This window comes from Cherax quadricarinatus, chromosome 52 (assembly GCF_038502225.1).
Source record: "Cherax quadricarinatus isolate ZL_2023a chromosome 52, ASM3850222v1, whole genome shotgun sequence".
Classification (NCBI taxonomy): Eukaryota; Metazoa; Arthropoda; class Malacostraca; order Decapoda; family Parastacidae; genus Cherax; species Cherax quadricarinatus.
The window spans coordinates 1,373,713-1,394,754 of NC_091343.1; the positions used below are offsets into that span (position 1 = coordinate 1,373,713).

The following is a 21,042-nucleotide window of genomic DNA, read 5'->3' on the forward strand; positions in this document are numbered from 1 at the left end:
GCAGATAATGGGCTTGTTCCCATTACCTGCCATGATATTATCCAACCTGCTGACTATGTCACCAACACCAGCTCCAGGAAGATACACTCTCTGTCAGAACTTTCTGTCTGTTACAAAATGGACGGTCCATATATCTTACCTGAGAATCGCCTACTATTAAAATATTCTTACCTTGATTAGCAGGAGAACCAGTGGTACCTTCAACCTCACTAACCACTGAAGTACACTCGTCTTGGAGAACAGAGAATCGATTTCCTACCTTCACATCTTCTCTATTAACTCTCCTCATCTTCCTTCTTCCTGAACTGTGAACCACTTGCCACTTAAAGCGGCTGCCACTATCACTGCTGGTGACCATTACTACCTTACCAGCTAAATCCTTCTCACACTCGCTCCCAAACTCATCTATGCGAAGCTTCAGCTTCCTATTTTCCTCCTGAAGAAGTAGAATCTCCTTCTTCAACACATGAACCTGGGATTCTAAAGCACTACAACAAGCCGTGGTAAGGGTAACAGTCCACGCTAACTCCCAAGAGCTTAGCGGTATGACCGCACTTGACCACTGACCTCAGCGTACTGACCAAGATCCTCTGACATTATCACTCCCAGGTCCTTCACATTACTTTTCCGCTGTATTGTATGGTTAGAATTTGTGGTATACCCTGACACATTCTTAATTTCTTCAAGTTTTCCATATCTGAGTAGTTGAAATTTCTCCTCGTTGAACTTCATATCGTTTTGAGTGGCCCATTCGAAGATTTGGTTGATGTCCGTTTGGGGTCTCGTGGTGTCTTCGATGGAGGTCACTGCCATGGTGATCCAGGGTTCATCCGCAAAGGAAGACACGGAGCTATGGCTTACATCTCTGTCAGAAATGAGGATGAGGAATAGAATGGGAGCAACTACTGTGCCTTGTGGAACAGAGCTTTTTACCATGGCTGCCTGGGACTTTACTCTGTTTACTATTACTCTTCGTGTTCTATTTGGCAGGAAGTTGTAGATCCATCTACCAACTTCCCCTGTTATTCCTTTATCAAGCATTTTGTGTGCTATTACACTATGGTCACACTTGTCGAAAGCTGTTGCAAAGTCTGTGTATACTACATTATGTATTTTGTTTATCCTCTGCTGCATCCAGGACCTTGTCATAGTGATCCAGTAGCTGGGACAGGCAGGAGCGACCTGCTCTAAACCCGTGTTGCCCTGGGTTGTGTAACTGATGGGTATCTAGGTGGCTGGCTATCTTGCTTCTTAGAACCCTCTCAGAGATTTTAATATGGGATGTTAGTGCTATCGGTCTGTTGTTCTTTGCAATTGCTTTGCTGCCACCTTTGTGGTGTGGGTCTGTTGTTTTTAGTGTGTGTGGGATGACCACTGCTGTGTCCATGCTCCCTCTCCATGAAATGCTGAAGGCACGCGATAGGGGCTTCTTGCAATTTTTGATGAACACGGAATTCCACGAGTCTGGGGCAGAGTGCATGGGCATATCATTAATTGCCTCTTCAAAATCTTGTGGAGTTAGAATATCCTAGAGTTTTGGGATGACCAAATTTTGGGTTTCGTTCATAAAGAATTCATTTGGATTGTCGACCCTTAGTCTGGGCAGCGGCTTACTGAACACTGAGTCGTATTGGAACTTTAGTATCTCGCTTATTTCTTGGCTATCATCTGTGTATGTCTCATCCCGCCTAAGCAGGGGCCCAATACTGGATGTTGTTTTTCCCTTAGATTTGGTATAAGAGAAGAAGTATTTTCGGTTTTTCCAATTTCCTTTACGGCTTTTAGTTCTTCAGAATTGGCTTTATTTCCAATGAAACCATTTGAATCCTCCCGAATCCAGCGAAACTGAAGAATCCAGTTAGTGGGTCACTGTATATTTTTTTCCTAATAATCACCTTAACAGTAGATCTATCTGTATTGTAACTATTTGTTGTAGTTACTGTTTGAGTGTTTGATAAAAGTGCATAGAGCCCCATCAGTTAGTGAAACCAGTCAGAAGATACCTTGTTATCAACGAATCCGTTTGAATCCGGTCATTGGATGAATCCGGGCAGATCCGGATTAGGCTTACTGGGTGATTTTGGACTAGCTTATAAAAAGGACTTCTGGAAAAAATTAAACAGTAATATGTGTTCAGTTTGTTACATAAAGTATAACTTGCGTGTTTGGGCACCGGTGGCTTCAGTATATGAAGATTTCTGGAGGAATAATGATTTTCGTTGTATATATAGCGACCGTTGCTAACTACACGTTTACCATACACTATACGTCACTCCAGCACAACAAATACTAACAACTATACACTGTTTATCATATTTCTACAAAACTGTACACTTTTCGTATTTCCTCGAGATTTTGCACCTCTTCGTATTTCAACAGGAATGTTTTACTCACTGGAATCACTAATTATAAGTCAGGTACACTAGCAGACCTGAGTGTGATGGTTCTGACGACTGCTGGCAACTGTTGACAACCTGAACCTGCCTCTTAGGGCCTAACACTTCAGTTTTAAATTTCACCTTATCATTTATTATCCATATACTAGGGTACCACTGCGGTACACACTACAACGCTATGTATACACACTATTGTCAGGGAGACTCTTTCCTCTGACAAAAAAGTTCTAATATTATTTTCACCAGGACGCTAGGCCTAAAATTCCCCTCTGAGAGTATGGTTATGCTGCCTTATTGTACACTGATTCTCCTTTTTTGACTCAGTAGATATTATTTTCTGCAAGATTAGTTCCAAGCGCTGGAGGGATGTATCTTATAAGTTCACTGGCACAGTTTAAGTTCTAGCATGCAAGAGAGACCGTGAAAAAACACGAAAGATTACTGCGGCACGGCACACGGCACGGGTGAGGCTAAATGCTAAAGTAGGAGAAGCATTTAGAGAGAGAGTGGTAGGTAAGTTTGCGGTGCCAGGTGTAAATGATAATGGGAGCCCTTTGATTGAACTTTGTATAGAAAGAATTTAGTTATAGGTAATACATATTTTAAGAAAAAGAGAACAAATAAGTATACAAGTTATGATGCAGGGCGAAATGACAGTAGTTTGTTGGACTACGTATTGGTAAATAAAAGACTGTTGCGTAGACTTAAGGATGTACATGTTTATAGAGGGGCCACAGATATATCAGATCACTTTCCAGTTGTAGCTACAGTGAGAGTAAAAGGTAGATGAGATACAAGGAAAATAGAAGCAGCAGGTAAGATTGAGGTGAAGGATTGTAAACTAAAAGAGGAAGCAGTTAGGGTAAGATATAAACAACTATTGGAGGATAGATTGGATAGTTAGGGTGTTGAAGTTGTATGGTGTTCAAGTTGTATGGGGTAAGTTTAAGAATGTAGTGTTAGTGTTCAGCAGAAGTTTGTGGTTACAGGGAAGTGGGTGCAGGAGGGAAGAAGAGCGATTGGTGGAGTGATGATGAAAAGAGAGTAGTAAGGGAGAAAAACTTAGCATATGAGAGGTTTTTACAGAGTAGAAGTGATGCAAGGAGGGAAGAGTATATATAGAGAAAAAGAGAGGTTAAGAGAGTGGTGAAGCAATGCGAAAACAGAGGAAATAAAAGAGTGGGTGAGATGTTATCAACGAATTTTGTTGAAAATAAGAAAAAGTTATGGAGTGAGATTAATGAGTTAAGGAAGCCTAGGGAAGGAATGGATTTGACAGTTAAAAATACGAGAGGAGAGTTATTAAATGGAGAGTTAGAGGTATCGGGAAGATGGAGGGAATATTTTGAGGAACTGTTAAATGTTGAAGAAGATAGGGAAGCTGTGATTTCGTGCAATCCCATTCATTGATAACTGGGACCTATTCTTTGGCAAACATGATATGCTTGCCTTAAGGGACGGGGTTGATCTCTCTGGGGATGGAGTGGTTGCATTAGCCAATTTGATCGAGAGAGTAATTGATGACTTGCCTAGGAATTTAAACTGATAGATTATACAGGTATGGGTGTTTGTGGGAAACAATCAGGCTGCAACATTAGGGTTAAAAACAGTAGTTATTACCGGGATACCTCAGGGATATGTTTAAAAGACAATATTTAAAATAAAGTTGCTAGCAATGGCAAATCAGTTGATCAACAAAGAGAGATAGTAGAGGGCAATGAGTGACTAGCTCCCTTAAGGTTTACTATATAAATAGTAGGAGTCAAAGAAATAAGATAGGTGAGCTAAGATTACTTGCAAGTGTAGGTAATATAGATATTATTGATATAACAGAGACCTGGTTCAACCTGAAAGATAGAGAAATGCCTTCTGAATGCAACATACAGGGTTATAAACTATTCCACACTGATAGGGTCAACAGGAAGGGTGGTGGAGTGGCGATGTAGGTCAGAGAAAATTTAAATTGTTGTCTTAGACATGATATAAGATTAGAAACATCGAATACAGAATCTGTTTGGCTACAGTTTCTCGAGGTCCGTGACAAATTAATTTTGGGTGTGATTTATAGGCCCCCAAACCTTGATAGGGAGTGCAGTAAGCTGTTATGGGACGAAATTCACAAGGCATCTAGATATGAAAATGTTGTGATAATGGGAGATTTTAACTTTAGACAAATTGATTGGAACAATATGACAGGAAATTTTGAGTCTAGTGACTTTCTTGATACGGTTCAGGATTGCTTTTTAGAGCAGATTGTGACAGAACCAACTAGAGGAAACGATCTGCTTATGGTTCTTGCCAACAAAGACTCATTAATCAATAATCTTGAGGTTAATGATGAGCTTGGGGAAAGTGATCACAAATCACTTAGTTTCAATATATCATGGAATTACCCAGATAACTGCAATCAAATCTGTCCCAGATTTTCGCTTGGCCGACTTCATGGGGTTGAAAAATTACCTGGTTGGGCTAAATTGGGATGTCCTAACTATGGGTCAGGTAGGTGATCTTGATTGCCAATATGACGTTTTTCAGAGCTTAGTTCTGGCTGCCCAGACAACCTATGTTCCGAGTAGGGAAATTAGATCTAACAAAAATTATCCCAAATGGATGAATAATAGATTAAAACATCTCATTGGTCAAAAGAGAGGCATATATAGGTGTATCAAAAGAGGGGATGGGCAGTTAAGAAATCAATATATTCAATTAAAGAGAGAAATAAAGAAAAGAATAAGAAAAGCAAAAAGGGATTGAGGCTAAGGTCGCAAGGGATTTAAAGACTAACCCAAAAGGGTTCTTTCAGGTATACAGAAGTAAAATTAGGGACAAGATTGGCCCACTTAAGAGTAACTCTGGTCAGATCACTGACAGTGATAAGGATATGTGTGAAATTCTAAATACCTACTTCCTCTCAGTTTTCACCCAGGAAAATACTAGCGATATTCCTGAAATAATAGATCATGTAGAACAGGATGATAAACTATGCACAATTGTGGTAACTAGTGACATGGTCCTCAGACAAATAGAGAAACTAAAACCTAACAAATCCCCAGGTCCTGATGAACTGTTTGCAAGGGTGTTAAAGGAATGTAAAGAGGAACTTAGCATACCTTTGGCTAATCTCTTTAACATATCACTACAAACTGGCATAGTGCCTGATATGTGGAAAATGGCAAATGTAATACCTATTTACAAGGCAGGTGACAGGTCCTTGGCTTCGAACTATAGACCATAAGCCTTACCTCCATAGTGGGAAAATTTATGGAATCAATAATTGCCGAAGCAATTCGTAGCCATCTTGATAGGCACAGCTTGATTAATGAATCTCAACACGGTTTTACAAAAAATTATTAACTTTTTTCACTAAGGTGTTTGAGGAGGTAGATCATGGTAATGAATATGATATTGTGTATATGGACTTCAGTAAGGCTTTCGATAGAGTTCCACACCCGAGGCTATTGAGGAAACTTAAGGTACACGGAATAGGAGAATTGTTTTCCTGGGTAGAGGCATGGCTGACAAATAGGCAGCAGAGAGTTTGCATAAATGGGGAGAAATCAGAATGGGGGTACGCCACAAGCGGTGTTCCTCAGCGGTCAGTGTTGGGCCCGTTGTTGTTCACAATTTACATAAACGACATAGATGAAGGAATAAATAGTGACATAAGCAAATTTGCTGATGGTACCAAAATAGGCCGTCCAATTCATTCTAATGAGGACACTAGAGAACTCCAGGATAATTTGAATAGACTGATGCAATGGTCGAAGAAGTGGCAGATGCAGTTTAATATTGACAAATGCAAAGTTCTAAATGTTGGACAGGTAAATAACCATGCCACATATAAACTAAATTGTAGATCTTAATACTATTCATCGCGAAAAGGATTTAGGAGTTCTGGTTAGCAGTAATCTAAAACCAAGACAACAGTGTATTAACGTTCGCAATAAACCTAACAGAATTTTTGGCTTCATATCTAGAAGTATAAATAATAGAAGTCCTCAGGTTGTCCTTCAACTCTATATATCCTTGGTTAGGCCTCATTTAGACTATGCTGCTCAGTTCTGGTCACCGTATTACAGAATGGATACAAATGCCCTGGAAAACGTACAGAGGAGGATGACAAAGATGTTCCCATGTATCAGAAATCTTCTCTATGAGGATAGACTGAAGGCCCTGAATCTGTACTCTCTAGAAAGGCGTAGAATTAGCGGGGATATGATCGAGGTGTATAAATGGAAAACAGGAATAAATAAAAGGGATGTAAAGAGCATGCTGAAAATTTCCAGCCATGACAGGACTCGCAGCATTGGTTTCAAGTTGGAAAATTCAGATTCAGGAAGGATATAGGAAAGCACTGGTTTGGTAATAGAGTTGTGGATGAATGGAACAAACTCCCGAGTACAGTTATTCAGGCTAAAACGTTGTGTAGTTTTAAAAATAGGTTAGATAAATACATGAGTGGGTGTGGGTGGGTGTGAGTTGAACCTGACTAGCTGGTGCTGCTGGGTCTGGTGCCGTGCTCCTTAATTGAGTGGAGGTGACCAGACTGGATGGGTCATTGGGCTAATCTTCGGGGGGGACATGGATCTGCTCTGCATGGGTCAGTAGGCCCGTTGCAGTGTTCCTTCTTTCTTATGTTCCTGTGTTCTTATGTGTGTAGAGCAAGTGTTTACAGTGAAACATATAGGTGAACAGTATTTAGATAAGGATTAAGATGGTTTTATGGCATTTATGGATTTGGAAAAGGCGTATGACAAGGTGGATAGGGGGGCAATGTGGCAGATGTTGCAGGTGAATGGAATGGGAAGTAGGTTACTAAAAGCAGTAAAGAGTTTTTACGAGGATAGTGAGGCTCAGGTTAGAGTATGTAGAAGAGAAGGAGATTATTTCCCAGTAAAACTAGGCCTTAGACAAGGATGTGTGATGTCACCATGGTTGTTCAATATATTTATAGATGGGGTTGTAAGAGAAGTGAATGCGAAGGTCTTGGCAAGAGGTGTGGGGTTAAAAGATAAAGAATCTAGCTCAGTGTGGGAGTTGTCACAGCTGATGACTCTGCTTTTGAGAGACTCTGAAGAGAAGTTGCACAAGTTGGTGGATGAATTTGGTAGGGTATTTAAAAGAAGGAAATTAAGAGCGAATATTGAAAAGAGTAAAGTGATCAGGGTAAAAAAAAAAAGATTAGGTGATGAAAGATTGGATATCAGATTGGAGGGAGAGAGTATGGATGAGGTGAATGTATTCAGATATTTGGGAGTGGACGATTCAGCAGATGAGTCTATGAAGGATGTGATGAATCATAGAAGGGATGAGGGAAAAAGGGTGAGTGGTGCACTTAGGAGCCTGTGGAGACAAAAAATTTGTCCGTGGAAGCAAAGAGGGGTATGTATGAGAGTATAGTTATACCAACACTCTTATATGGGTGTGAAGCATGGGTGACGAATGTTGCAACAAGGAGAAGGCTGGAGGCAGTGGAGATGGCATGTCTGAGATCAATGTGTGGTGTGAATATAATGCAGCGAATTCGTAGTTTGGAAATTAGAAGGTGTGGGATAACCAAAACTATTATCCACATGTCTGTGGTTCAGACATGTAGAGAGAATGGAACAAAGTAGAATGACTTCGAGAGTGTATAAATTTGTAGTGGAGGGAAGACAGGGTAGGGGTTGGCCTAGGAAAGGTTGGGGGGAGGGGGTAAATGAGGTTTTGTGTGCAAGGGCTTTAGACTTCCAGCAGGCATGCGTGAGCGTGTTTGATAGGAGTGAATGGAGACAAATAGTTTTTAATACTTGACGTGCTGCTGGAGTGTGAGCAAAGTAACATTTATTAAGGGATTCAGGGAAACCGGCAGGCCGGACTTGAGTCCTGGAGATAGGAAGTACAGTACCTGCACTCTGAAGGAGGGATGTTAATGTTGCAGTTTTATAACTGTAGTTTAAAAATCAGAAGGAAGTGCAAGGTTACCAAATGTATTCAAAGGGCTGAGGTGGTTGGGACGTTTGGAGAGGATGGACCAAAATAGGATACCATGGAAGGTGTTTAAATCTGTCGTTCTAGGAAAGGTTAGAGGGAGGGGGTAAAGGAGGGACTGCATTTGAGGGGCTTGGACATCCAACAGGAGTGTATTAGATAGTGGAAGCAAGTGGTTTTTATGATTTGACATGCTGTTGGAGTGTGAGCAAAATAACACTTGGATTCAGCGAAACCAGTTACCTGGATGGTGGGAAGTACAGTGCCAGCACTCTGAAGGAGGGGCGAGGATATTGCAGTTTGGAAGAGAATCTGAAATTTAGTGTTGGCATGCCTCTGGCAAGACAGTGATGGAGTGAGTGATGGTGAAAGTGTCTCTTCTTTTTCGGGTTCTACATTGGTGGGAGTAATTTTAGCAAGTCTTAAGCTGGGTATCATTTAGGTAAATTATACGGTCTCTCACTAAATATTTATAACTATGACCATAATTTTTTAAGGGGTAGACCGGTGAGCCAGCGGAAGGCCTCGGTCAGATGACGAGAAGCTCCAACAGTGGATCATCATATGACTATGACCTGCGTCAGGAAACATTTGTCCAGTTTTCTGACGAACCTCCCCTCAAGGAAGGTTCCTTGACGCTGGTGAGGGGCTCTTGAGCTACGGAATTGCATCTGTGGCTCCAGTTCTCTGAATTAAGCCTGAATACCTTTCCACCCCCCCCCCACAGGCGCTGTATAATCCTACGGGTTTTGCGCTTCCTCCTTGATTATAATAATCCTGATGAACCTTACCTTCCTAACCTAAGCTACATTATATATTACATCAATTTCTTTTGTGGGAAGATGAAGTTGTTTGTTTTGTATGTCATATAGAATCACAGAAACATCCATCATTACTCATGAAAATTCTCAAAGATACATTTTTGTGAAGTAATTCTGTTTGTTTGACCTCTCCTAGCTAAACATCACGACTGTACTGCATAATTGTCTTAAGCCCCTTAACTGTGATATGTTTACACACGGGATGAGTGGCATTTTTTCAAGGAATTGACCCTAGAGGTAAAATATTTTATATTGATGTTAAAATTTTATTTTCATTTTCTTTTCAGCCTTCAGCGGGTGCTTGCCCAGGTCAGAAATTGTGTTGTCCTGATGGCAGCATTCCTCCACGACCAGGCCAGATAGGTAGGCCCAGGCCTGTCCGTCCCTTCCCAGCGCAGATTAACACTGGTGCTTGCGGCATCCAGAATCCTCAACCATTAAATGGCCAGGGAGCTAACATTGCTGAGGTAACAACACCATAAAACTTTTTTTTTCTTTCTATTTTTAAGTATCACCGAAGGAGGACCTTTAAGAGGTTGCTCGATATTTTTTATTTTAATTTTCCTAAGAACATCTCATCAAGTTGGCTTCAGAATCTTGGAACAATATGCATGTTCACGTTCTCTGTGACCGAAGTTATTGAACCCATTCCTTGCAGCCCGGAATGACTCAGTTAACTTCCAAAATCCTCAGTGGCGCAGCTTCAAACATTCTATAATGCTGCCTAATAATTCCACAACGGCAGATAGTGATTTGCTCACTATACTTCTACACCATGATCCGGCACTATGGTTCCACCATGTTCTACACTATTCTTCCACACTATACTTCCATGTTGCGTTGCAGATTCAGTAGTCACCAACGTTCGCCTACCCTACACATTCATCAGTCATTATTATCAAAACTAAGCGCTACACCCACAAGGGTCATACAGCGCTGCCCATCAGTATTTAACAACTTCGACAACATTTCAGTCTGTCCTGAACCAATATTAGGTCAGTCCATATTATTTTCAAGGGAAAGCGCTAATACTGTAATGTTTAATGAGTTTGTTTGGTGTTTGGTGTTCGGAAGCTTCTTACTTTATTGTTAAGTCACGCCGGGTGGGTACACAGGCTTGTGTGTTGTGCCCATGGCCCGGGAGGGCCATCCCACGAGAGAGCTACTGGTAGGCCTTGTGTCTTCCTGCTAGGCCGCTGTGTGAGTGAGGCAGAGGCAAAGGCAGGCAGGCTGGCATGCTCACCGAGAGGCCTGGCTACAGAGGGCAGCACCTTAGTGCCGCAAAATATGAACTAAGCTAGCAGACAGCATGGGCTGTCTGTGCAGACAGTACAGGCTGTCTACATATGCTCGGCCACCTACCGCGCGTTGTCCTGACGCGACAATACTGGTGATAAAGGAAACTCGGTCTCTCTCTCGTAGGAACAGGGCACAGAACACAAAATAACATATATATACATATGGACATGGAAAAAAAAAACTTCCTACAGGGAGGGAAGAAAAAACATGTGGGTGTGCTAAACATCGTGGTCATAGGCAGTGAGCGTTGAAGCGCATCACTGCACGCCTTCCTGCGTCTGGACAGATACTGCAACTCAGGAGACATTGCTGCGGCTGAGCTGTGACGTAACAGATTATGGTCTCCTTTGGAACGGTGAAGCAGTCATCGTAGGAGTCGCTGCAGGTTTTCACTCAACCTGGGGCACGACATGCTGGTGCCCTCGAGTGAGATGTCGACAAAACTCGGCAACTGGGCAGGACTTCTGGCAAGTGACTCAGGAGGACACTTCTTGACTGGTACTGTCACTGGGCTGTCACTGCCGGTGAGCATGGAGCGAGTTGTGGAGCGAGTCGTGGCATAGACGACTGGGCAAAACATCTGGGAGTCGTAACATCATACACCAGACTGCAGTGAGAGAGCTAGAAGTCAAAGTGACATCTTTGTGCAGGCTGCTCACTGAAGCTTGTGACACGAGGCTGACACAGCACCTGCTGACAGGGCTAACTGCGGCTTGACGAGTGTCATTCTCTCGGCAGTTGGAGTTATAGCAGAGGTTAGTCTAAGCGTCCCCAGACTTGTTTCTCTACATATAACTGCATTTTGAAGGTCTGGAGGTGAAGTGAAACAAATCAAGATGGGAATCGTAGCAGGTACAATTCTGCAGAACATCACGAGCAACGAGCATAAAAGCTTTCTGTACAAGAGGGCTCGGTCACTCGGGGCTGTCTGATAGCTGTCAAACACACTGGTCACATCGGGTGACTTGGCACAGTGGTGCTACTCAGGTCTGGCTCAGACCTCACTGGACACACGGAAACTTTAAACACACACCCGTGGTACATGCGGTACACTAACATGTGAGAACACTAAGAGGAATTAATTAACACACGACATATATCTTCTCGACAATACTGAAATAATCACTAGAAACACTCGATGTGACATGTGATGTCGCGAGGTGATGTCAGCCACACTGTGATGTTAGGCAGACATCGTGACGTCATGAAGTCGGGCAGCATCGTCGGTGACATCAGTGTGATGTGGGCAGCAGACCACAGCATGTGGCCTGGGACATCTGGCTCGGTAACTCACGTGGCTCGTAGGTCCACGTGACATCGTCCACACCCCACATGGCGTCGTGATCTACATGGCATGCTGATCCACATGGCTTGCTGATCCACGTGGCTTGCTGATCCACATGGTTTGCTGATCCACATGGTTTGCTGATCCACATGGCTTCGAGTGATCTATGTGGCATGCCAATCCACGTGGCTTGCTGATCCACATGGCTTGCTGATCCACATGGCTTGAGAAACAGCATGGGATGCTGTAGCATGGGGTCACTGGGACGCCACTTACAATTCTCGAAGAAATTCGGCAAATTTCGGCTGGATCGTGCTTGTACCTGTGTCTGGATGCTGTAACATGCAGACACGACATCAGGATAACTCGTTGAGAGACGGATGCTTGTTGTGTAGGGGAGATGAAGTGAACAACTTCATTCCTATATATATATATATATATATATATATATATATATATATATATATATATATATATATATATATCTCAAATGATTAGATAAAGAAAAATTGGATATCAAATTGGGGAGGAGTATGGAAGAAGTGAATGTTTTCAGATATATGGGAGTTGACGTGTCGGCGGATGGATTTATGAAGGATGAGGTTAATCATAGAACTGATGAAAGAAAAAAGGTGAGTGGTGCATTGACGTATATGTTGAGGCAAAAAATGTTATCTATGGAGGCAAAGAAGGGAATGTATTTAAGTATAGTAGTACCAACACTCTTATATGGGTGTGAAGCTTGGGTTGTAAATGCTGCAGCGAGGAGGCGGCTGGAGGCAGTGAAGATGAATCTAAGGGCAATGTGTGGTGTAAATATTAGGCAGAAAATTCGTAGTGTGGAAAATTAAGAGGTGTGCAGTTACTAAAAGTATTAGTCAGAAAGCTGGAGAGAGGTTGTTGAGGTAGTTTGGCCATTTAGAGAGAATGGATCAAAGAAGAATGACTTAGGTTGTAAATCTGTAGGGGAAGGAAAGTGGGGTAGGGGTCGTCCTCGAAAAGGTTGGAGGGAGGGGGCAAAGGAGGTTTTGTGGGTGAGGGGCTTGGACTTCCAGCAAGCGTGCGTGAGCGTGTTAGATAGGAGTGAATAGAAAACAAATGGTTTTTGGAACCTGACGAGCTGTTGGAGTGTAAGCAGGGTAATATATTGTGAATTGATTCAGAGAAACCGGTTAGCTGGACTTGAATCCTAGAAATGGAAAGTATAATGCCTGCACTTTTAAGGAGGGGTTCGTGATGTTGGCAGTTTGGAGGGACATTTAAACTGTCGTATCTGAGCGCCTCTGCAAAGACAGTGATTATATATGAGTGATGGTGAAAGTGTTGAATGATGATAAAAGTTTTTTCTTTCTTTTTGGGTCACCCTGCCTCGGTGGGAAACAACCGACGTGTTATATATATATTTATATATATATATATATATATATATATATATATATATATATATATATATATATATATATATATATATATATATATATATATATATATATATATATACCTGGAGTTTACCTGGAGAGAGTTCCGGGGGTCAACGCCCCCGCGGCCCGGTCTGTGACCAGGCCTCCTGGTGGATCAGAGCCTGATCAACCAGGTTGTTACTGCTGGCTGCACGCAAACCAACGTACGAGCCACAGCCCGGCTGATCAGGAACCGACTTTAGGTGCTTGTCCAGTGCCAACTTGAAGGCTGCCAGGGGTCTGTTGGTAATCCCCCTTATGTGTGCTGGGAGGCAGTTGAACAGTCTCGGGCCCCTGACACTTATTGTATGGTCTCTTAACGTGCTAGTGACACCCCTGCTTTTCATTGGGGGGATGTTGCATCGTCTGCCAAGTCTTTTGCTTTCGTAGTGAGTGATTTTCGTGTGCAAGTTCGGTACTAGTCCCTCTAGGATTTTCCAGGTGTATATAATCATGTATCTCTCCCACCTGCATTCCAGGGAATACAGGTTCAGGAACCTCAAGCGCTCCCAGTAATTGAGGTGTTTTATCTCCGTTATGCGCGCCGTGAAGGTTCTCTGTACATTTTCTAGGTCAGCAATTTCACCTGCCTTGAAAGGTGCTGTTAGTGTGCATATATATATATATATATATATATATATATATATATATATATATATATATATATATATGTGTGTGTGTGTGTATATATATATTACCAAAATTAATATCAAGAGGGCTGAGGAAGGGTTGTTGAGGTGGTTCGGACATACAGAGAGGATGGAACGAAATAGAATGACTTCGAGAGTGTATAAATCTGTTGTAGAGGGAAGGCGGGGTAGGGTTCGTCCTCGAAAAGGTTGGAGGGAGGGAGCAAAGGAGGTTTTGTGTACTAGGATGTTAGACTTTCAGCAAGCATGTTAGATAGGAGTGAATGGAGACAAATGGTGTTTAGGACTTGACGTCCTGTTGGAGTGTAAGCAGGGTAACATTTGTGAAAGGATTCAGGGAAACCGGCCAGGACTTGACTCCTGGAGATGGGAAGTACAGTGTCTGCACTCTGAAGGAGGGGTGTTAATGTTGCAGTTTTATAATTGAAGTGTCAGCACGCCTCTGGGAAGACATTGGAATAAATGATGGTGAAAGTTTTTCTTTTTCGGGCTACCCTGCCTTGGCGGGAAACGGTCGATGTGTTAGTATTAGCTACGAGCTGCCACTGGTAGTGTGACAAGTTAATGTTAGACACGAGCCGCCACTGGTGATAAGTTTATGGTCCAAGTTGGACTGAAACGTCTCATAAGTTTCATTCTACTATGAGCGGGTTATGTGTATTATTCTAGTGATGGTATTGTGCTTTTTTATTTTTTATGGCACAGGCTTAGTAGCCCTTGTGTAGTAGATAGGATTCAAACCTAGTAAAGTAAACAACACTTACCGACAGGCTGACTTCGGGGAGTACCCGTGGATGGCTGTGGTGTTAGACTTCGATGATAACTACAAGGGAGGTGGCGCTCTCATCAGTGAGAACTGGGTGCTCACAGCTGCTCACAAGGTTGTTAATGAGAGGTAAGTCATTAGGCCTTTCTCATACAAGAACAACCAGTCCTATACAAATGTGGACTTTTGTTTTTGAGGTACTATATTCTTTTCTTCAGCCATTTCAGTTTTCGGTGCAACTTTATCGTGCGGTCTACCAGCTCATTTACACTTTAGCGTGCGGTCTACCAGCACTTTAGTGTGCATCCAACCAGCACTTTTACACATAACCTAACCTAGACCGCACGTTAAAAGTCAGTTCTCAGCGTAGACTACGAATACTGTGCTAGACCTCACGCTAAAGTAGCACCAGTTTTCTTTGTTAATACAAAAATGTTTCAACATAATTATTGCACTTAAGAGATATCAGTTGATGCTCCAGAGCATCAAGGAAAAGAGAGAAGCTCCGCTAGCAGCAGATCTATGTAATGAATGAGAGGGGAACAGACCTCTCTGGTACTTAGTATTATATTAACCGCACATGCTGCTCAGGCGCACTCACTGCTAACCAAACAATTGGTGGTGGCTTGAGGAATAAAAATCACTAAAATACGTACAGGAGGTTACTGTTGTGGCTGAGAGCCACAACAGTAACAGAGTATTAATTGTGTCACCCGTATGTATCAACTTCACCATCGCGACGGTCTGGAGTTTTGAGACTCTCTGACCGCGGGTTCAAATCCCGCCCGTGGTATGGTTTGTTTGCAGTCGTGTCATTACGATTTCGTGAGTCAACAAAACATGTCTTACCAGAGCAGGCAGGAATCCGTAACAAAGTGAATTTCACCTGACGCTCAAATTACAATGTAAAGTATCCACGTTAGGGGCAGGGAACTCCCCTATCTTTATATTCCTCAATAAGTGAACAATTAAGCACAATTAGCCACATACTTTGCATTTGCTTTGATCATCATCTGTGTGTCTGTCAAACTGCCAGAAGTACTTATAACCAAATCTAATTCTGGCCACTACAACACTAGTCGACTGGTGTGGGTCGCATCCTGGGGGACAAGATTGAGGATCCAAACGAAAATAAGATAAACAGTCCCTTGATGACGCACTGCCTCTCTTGGGTTACCCTGGGTGCCTAACCCTCCGGGGTTAAAAATCTTATATCTTACTGTCCACTTATTGAGGAATATAGAAATAGACAGTATAATAACTTACATAACTTGCCAAGATATCTATTAATGAAAATAGGATACCAGGCGTATTAGAAAAATAAACACAAAAGCAGTATAATGTGATCCTTTAATAACAACGTTTCGCCCACACAGTGGGCTTTATCAAGTCACAAACAGAACTACCCGGGTGAATAGTACATGAGTATTTTGTAGAGTGGAGAGTCAGGTGGAGAATGCTGGGTAGGTTGAATCTGAGATGAACCTGTAAGAGACGGGCGAGTGTGTATGTTATGTGGGATGACGAAGAAGTTTCTTGGCAAAGTGTTTAACTATGTTATAGAAGTCGTTATTTTGGGTGAAATTGTTAGATATACAGATAAGTGATGATTTGAGGATTCTGCGGTACTGACTGTTTTCTTCTCTGGAGATAAGTTTTGTGTTTCTGTAGTTGATTCAATGGTTGTTAAAGTTTAGGTGTTGAACACAGGAGTTACTTGAATCGTCCCATCTGCTTGCGTACTGGTGTTCTGAAATGCGTGTTTGGAAGTCTCTGGATATTTCGCAGTGGATTGAACTTTGTCGTGTCTATTATTGGTGATGTCCTTGATGGTGGTGGATGTGGAGATTGACAATTGGAATGAGGTATTGGAAAAGATTTTGGAAATGTGTTTGGAAACGGAGTTGGTTGGGGAGGATTGTGTATCTCTTCTCAGCAGTGAGTTAAAGATGTTATGTGTCCGGCATTTGCAATCTCTAATGAAGTGACGAGGATAGTGAAGTTTAGAAAATACTTGTTCAGTTAGAGAACATTCTTCCTCAAGGAACTCCTTGCTACAGATTCGGAGTGCACACAGGAAAAAACCTATAATTATACCACGTTTGGTTTTGGTGTCGTGGTGAGAGTAGAAGTAGAGATGATAGTATTGGTTGGTGGGTTTTCGATAGACTTTAAAACGAAGTTCATGGTCAGATTTGCATAGAAGAACATCAAAGAAAGGAAGAGTGCTGTCGACTTCTTCTATACTGCATATGTGTTTATTTTTCCATCATGTCGGTATTTTATACCATTTGTTATCAGACATATTAAGCAGTTTCCCTAAATTTGCTAGTAACAGACTAGTGAACTGTATAAATAAATCCAGATGTACTCTTGTAAACCTTTTTGGGGCCTAGTTCCTAGGCCTTTTGTGTATCCATATGCTCTAGAGCTACCGTCCATAGGATGGATATGGGGTGCACAATAAACTAGCCACTTCGGTGGCAAAATCTAATCGAATAATCTTGAACTGTGATACTTTAGATCAGGGCAGTTCTGCACATTCTAGTGTGCCACATGCGGCCTGCAGACTGTATGGAGGATGTACCTAATCCACAGCATAAAAAATTTTTTTTTTTTGCTCTCCTCAGGAACCTGAAGGTGCGGTTGGGTGATTACGATGTAAGTATCCCTCAGGAACACCCATCACTCAGTCATGTGGATATACCTGTCAGTAATGTGATCATTCACCCACAATTTAAGAGCGACACACTGCAGAATGATGTGGGTTTACTGCGGCTGAGGAACCCCGTCAACACCAGACAGTATCCTCACATCGGTACAGTCTGCCTCCCACAGCAGGACCAGATCTTCGATGGAGACAACCAGTAGGTGTTTGTAACAGTTGTTGATAGTCTTTGTTATAAGATGAACCGTTTAGTGGTGCTGGCACTAGGAAGAGACGCTTGCAGACTAAGAACACAAAAAGTTGGAGTAGCCGATGGTCTAAGACAGGACAGAGCGCAGCTCCAGCAGCACTGGCTTCAGGTGCTGTACTCTGGATTAAAGTAAACTCTTATTGTGTGTAATTTCCAACTAGTATTTAAGTGAAAATGAAACGTAGCTCGCCAAACGTAACCCGCCCATTTGTGTAATTTGGTTATTAGTTATACAATTTTTATTTCTTTGTAAGTTTATATTGAGATTCTTTAGTTACAATAATGAGTTGTAGGCAACGAGAGCCACTATCATGCCACGGCATTATAGGCTTACAGAGTACTTAAAACTAGAGAAATTTATCATTGTTTGGAGTTACTAGCAGTATACATAATAGCTTAGGTTAGGTTGGACCATCAATAAGATAGTGTTTGATATGGTGTCTGTTAAGATCATGCAGAAACTGACGCACTATAACGCACTGAAAAATTAGCATGTTTGTTGCACGGGTTCTTACACATTAACACGAGATCTATTGTATACCCTCGAAAATGAGCACTTCAGGCGCTTTTACTTTCATATGTCACTCTATAGTGACATTGTGCACCTCAGTGCTATGAAGGACTATTCAGGGAAGGTTATCTGAACCACTAGTGACGTCCGCACTGAACTGCTGCTTCTCTCTTATGAGTCGAGGAACGTTCTTTTACCTTCTTAGGTAACAGTGAAGTCTTATATATTTAGGTTATCTTTTCAACTGAAGAGTTGTTGCGGCTCCGCTGAAATTATCTTAACATCTTTTTTCAGTTGAAATTAAAGGCCAAGTAAGAGCAGTTACCTCAACTCATTTCGACACCAAGACAGACTACCAACACCCAAGTATTTCTTTAATTCTAGGTTAACAATGGGCAGTAGGTGTCAAGACACATCACACATCACACCCAACATTTTGGTATAATGGAGATGTCAGCTCTGTCTCGCTGCTGCTGCTGCCACTAGGTACTCCAATGCATTTTTTCGTTACTCCTGATGTCGTCACTGCACAAATCTTTGAATTATGAACATTTCCTGACTCACTCTTCACAAAGATACCAATAAAAACTAAAATGAACCTCTATACAGGAGGCTGTTGGAGAAATTATCTCCTTGATCGCAGAATGCTTGACTAATAGGCAACAGAGTTTACATAAATGGAGAGAGAACAGAATGGGGACCTGTTAACACTGGTGTTCCACGGGGGTCAGTATTAGGACTCTTGTTGTTCACAATATACATAAACGACATAGATGAGGGAATAAATAGCAACAAGAAAATTTGCAGATGACATTAAAATAGGCCGTCAAATAAGTTCATGTTGTGGTCGGAGAAATGGCAGATGCAGTGTTATGAAGACAAATATAAGATTCTAATCCTGGGGAAAAAAATAACTGAGACACATATAGACTAAATAAGGAAGACCTCAATCAAACCAATGAAGTTAGATTTTTTTTTCCTTCATATCGAGAAGCATAATTAAAAGATGTTATGAGGTCCAGTTTCATATATCCTTGGTAAAACTTCTTTCAAATTATGTTAGTGAAGAAACAGAGGTGGAGGTACTACGACAGGACATCACAAACAGTTGGATAAACTACAGGCTGCTTCGCAAGTACATTGATCTATGCGTGGTTTTAGAGATCAGTGGATTCCAGGTTATGGCCAGCTGTTTTGTGAATGGTCCATTCTCTTACTATGAAAGAGAATAGGCCAATAATTTCTTAATAATGGACAGTAATTGGTAATTTAAAATAGAAGCTAGGGCGGGCAGACAGGTGTCTATTAGACTGGAGCCTCTAGGAAGAAGGATAAGCATACAGGGTACAAGGTAGTAGATGGTTGTTGGGTCAGCGTCAGGTCAGGAGAGCACAGCACCGCCTTTACTCACATAGTTGTACTCACCTAGTTGAGGTTGCAGGGGTCGTGTCTTAGCTCCTGGCCCCGCCTCTTCACTGGTCGCTACTAGGTCACTCTCTCTTAACCGTGAGCTTTATCATACCTCTGCTTAAAGCTATGTATGGATCCTGCCTCCACTACATCGCTTCCCAAACTATTTCACTTCCTGACTACTCTGTGGCTGAAGAAATACTTCCTAACATCCCTGTGATCTGTGTCTTCAACTTCCAACTGTGTCCCCTTGTTGCTGTGTCCCATCTCCGGAACATCCTGTCTTTGTCACAAACCGCGCACACATCTAGACAGGCTACAGGCCTGGTTCAGCAAATTGCTCCTGGAGTTCAATCCCGCCTAGTGCAAAAGTCATGAAGATTGGGGGAAGAGCAAAGAAGACCGCAGACAGAATACAGTCTAGGAGGGCCAAAGGCTACAAACCTCACTCAAAGAATAGGACCTTGGAGTGAGTATAACATCGAACATATCTCCTGAGACATACATCAACCAAATAACTACTGCAGTATATGGGTGACTAGCAGATGTAAGTTTAGCTTTCCAGCATCTCAGTAAGGAGTCGTTCAGGACTCTACACCGTATACATCAGGCCCATATTGGAGTATGTAGTAACAGTTTGGAACCCACACCTGGCCAAGCACATCAAGAAATTAGAGAAAGTGCAGAGGTTTGCAACAAGACTAGTCCCGGAGTTAGCAGGAATCTACGAGAAAGGGTTAAGGGAAATTGACCTGACAACACTGGAGGACAGGAGAAACAAGGAGAGGGATAAACCATACCCCCGGCCGGGATTGAACCCGCGGTCATAGTCTCAAAACTCCAGCCCGTCGCGTTAGCCACTAGACCAGCTAGCCACAGTAAGATTCATCCAACTAGGTATATTTCTACACCATAGGAAAGTTAGCACAGGCACCTCTGTGACCACAAATGCAAGTTTTTACAGACGAATCTCCAGCTAGCGTGGCCGTGACGAACTCTAGCTCAAGTCCCTTCACTGCCGTCAACATGACTCAAGAAATCGTAATGACACGATTGCAAATAAACCAGCTAGAGTTCGTCACGGCCACGCTAGCTGGAGATTCGTCTGTAAAAACTTGCATTTGTGGTCACAGAGGTGCCTGTGCTAACTTTCCTATGGTGTAGAAATATACCTAGTTGGATGAATCTTATTGTGGCTAGCTGGTCTAGTGGCTAACGCGACGGGCTGGAGTTTTGAGACTCTATGACCGCGGGTTCAATCCCGGCCGGGGGTATGGTTTATTTGCAATCGTGTCATTACGATTTCTTGAGTCAAGGAGGGGGATATGATAACAACATATAAAATACTGAGAGGAATCGACAAGGTGGACAGGGACAGGATGTTTCAGAGATGGGACACAGCAACAAGGGGTCACAGTTGGAAGTTGAAGATTCAGATGTATCACAGGGATGTCAGGAAGTATTTCTTCACTCAGAGTTGTCAGGAAATGGAATAGTCTCAGAAGTGATGTAGTGGAGGAAGGATCCATACATAGCTTTAAGAAGACGTGTGATAA

The 21,042-nt window shown here is 42.3% G+C and overlaps 1 protein-coding gene across 2 annotated transcripts in view; it reads left to right on the forward strand.

Moving 5' to 3' along the window:
* Window positions 1-21,042, forward strand: part of LOC128696794 (phenoloxidase-activating factor 2) — a 153,721-nt gene that overhangs the window by 110,524 nt on the left and 22,155 nt on the right. For both annotated transcript variants that reach the window (XM_070096006.1, XM_070096005.1), the window contains exons 4-6: window positions 9,475-9,654; window positions 14,652-14,776; window positions 17,278-17,514. In XM_070096006.1, coding sequence (XP_069952107.1) covers window positions 9,475-9,654; window positions 14,652-14,776; window positions 17,278-17,514 — 542 coding nt within the window. The remainder of the gene's footprint in view (window positions 1-9,474; window positions 9,655-14,651; window positions 14,777-17,277; window positions 17,515-21,042) is intronic.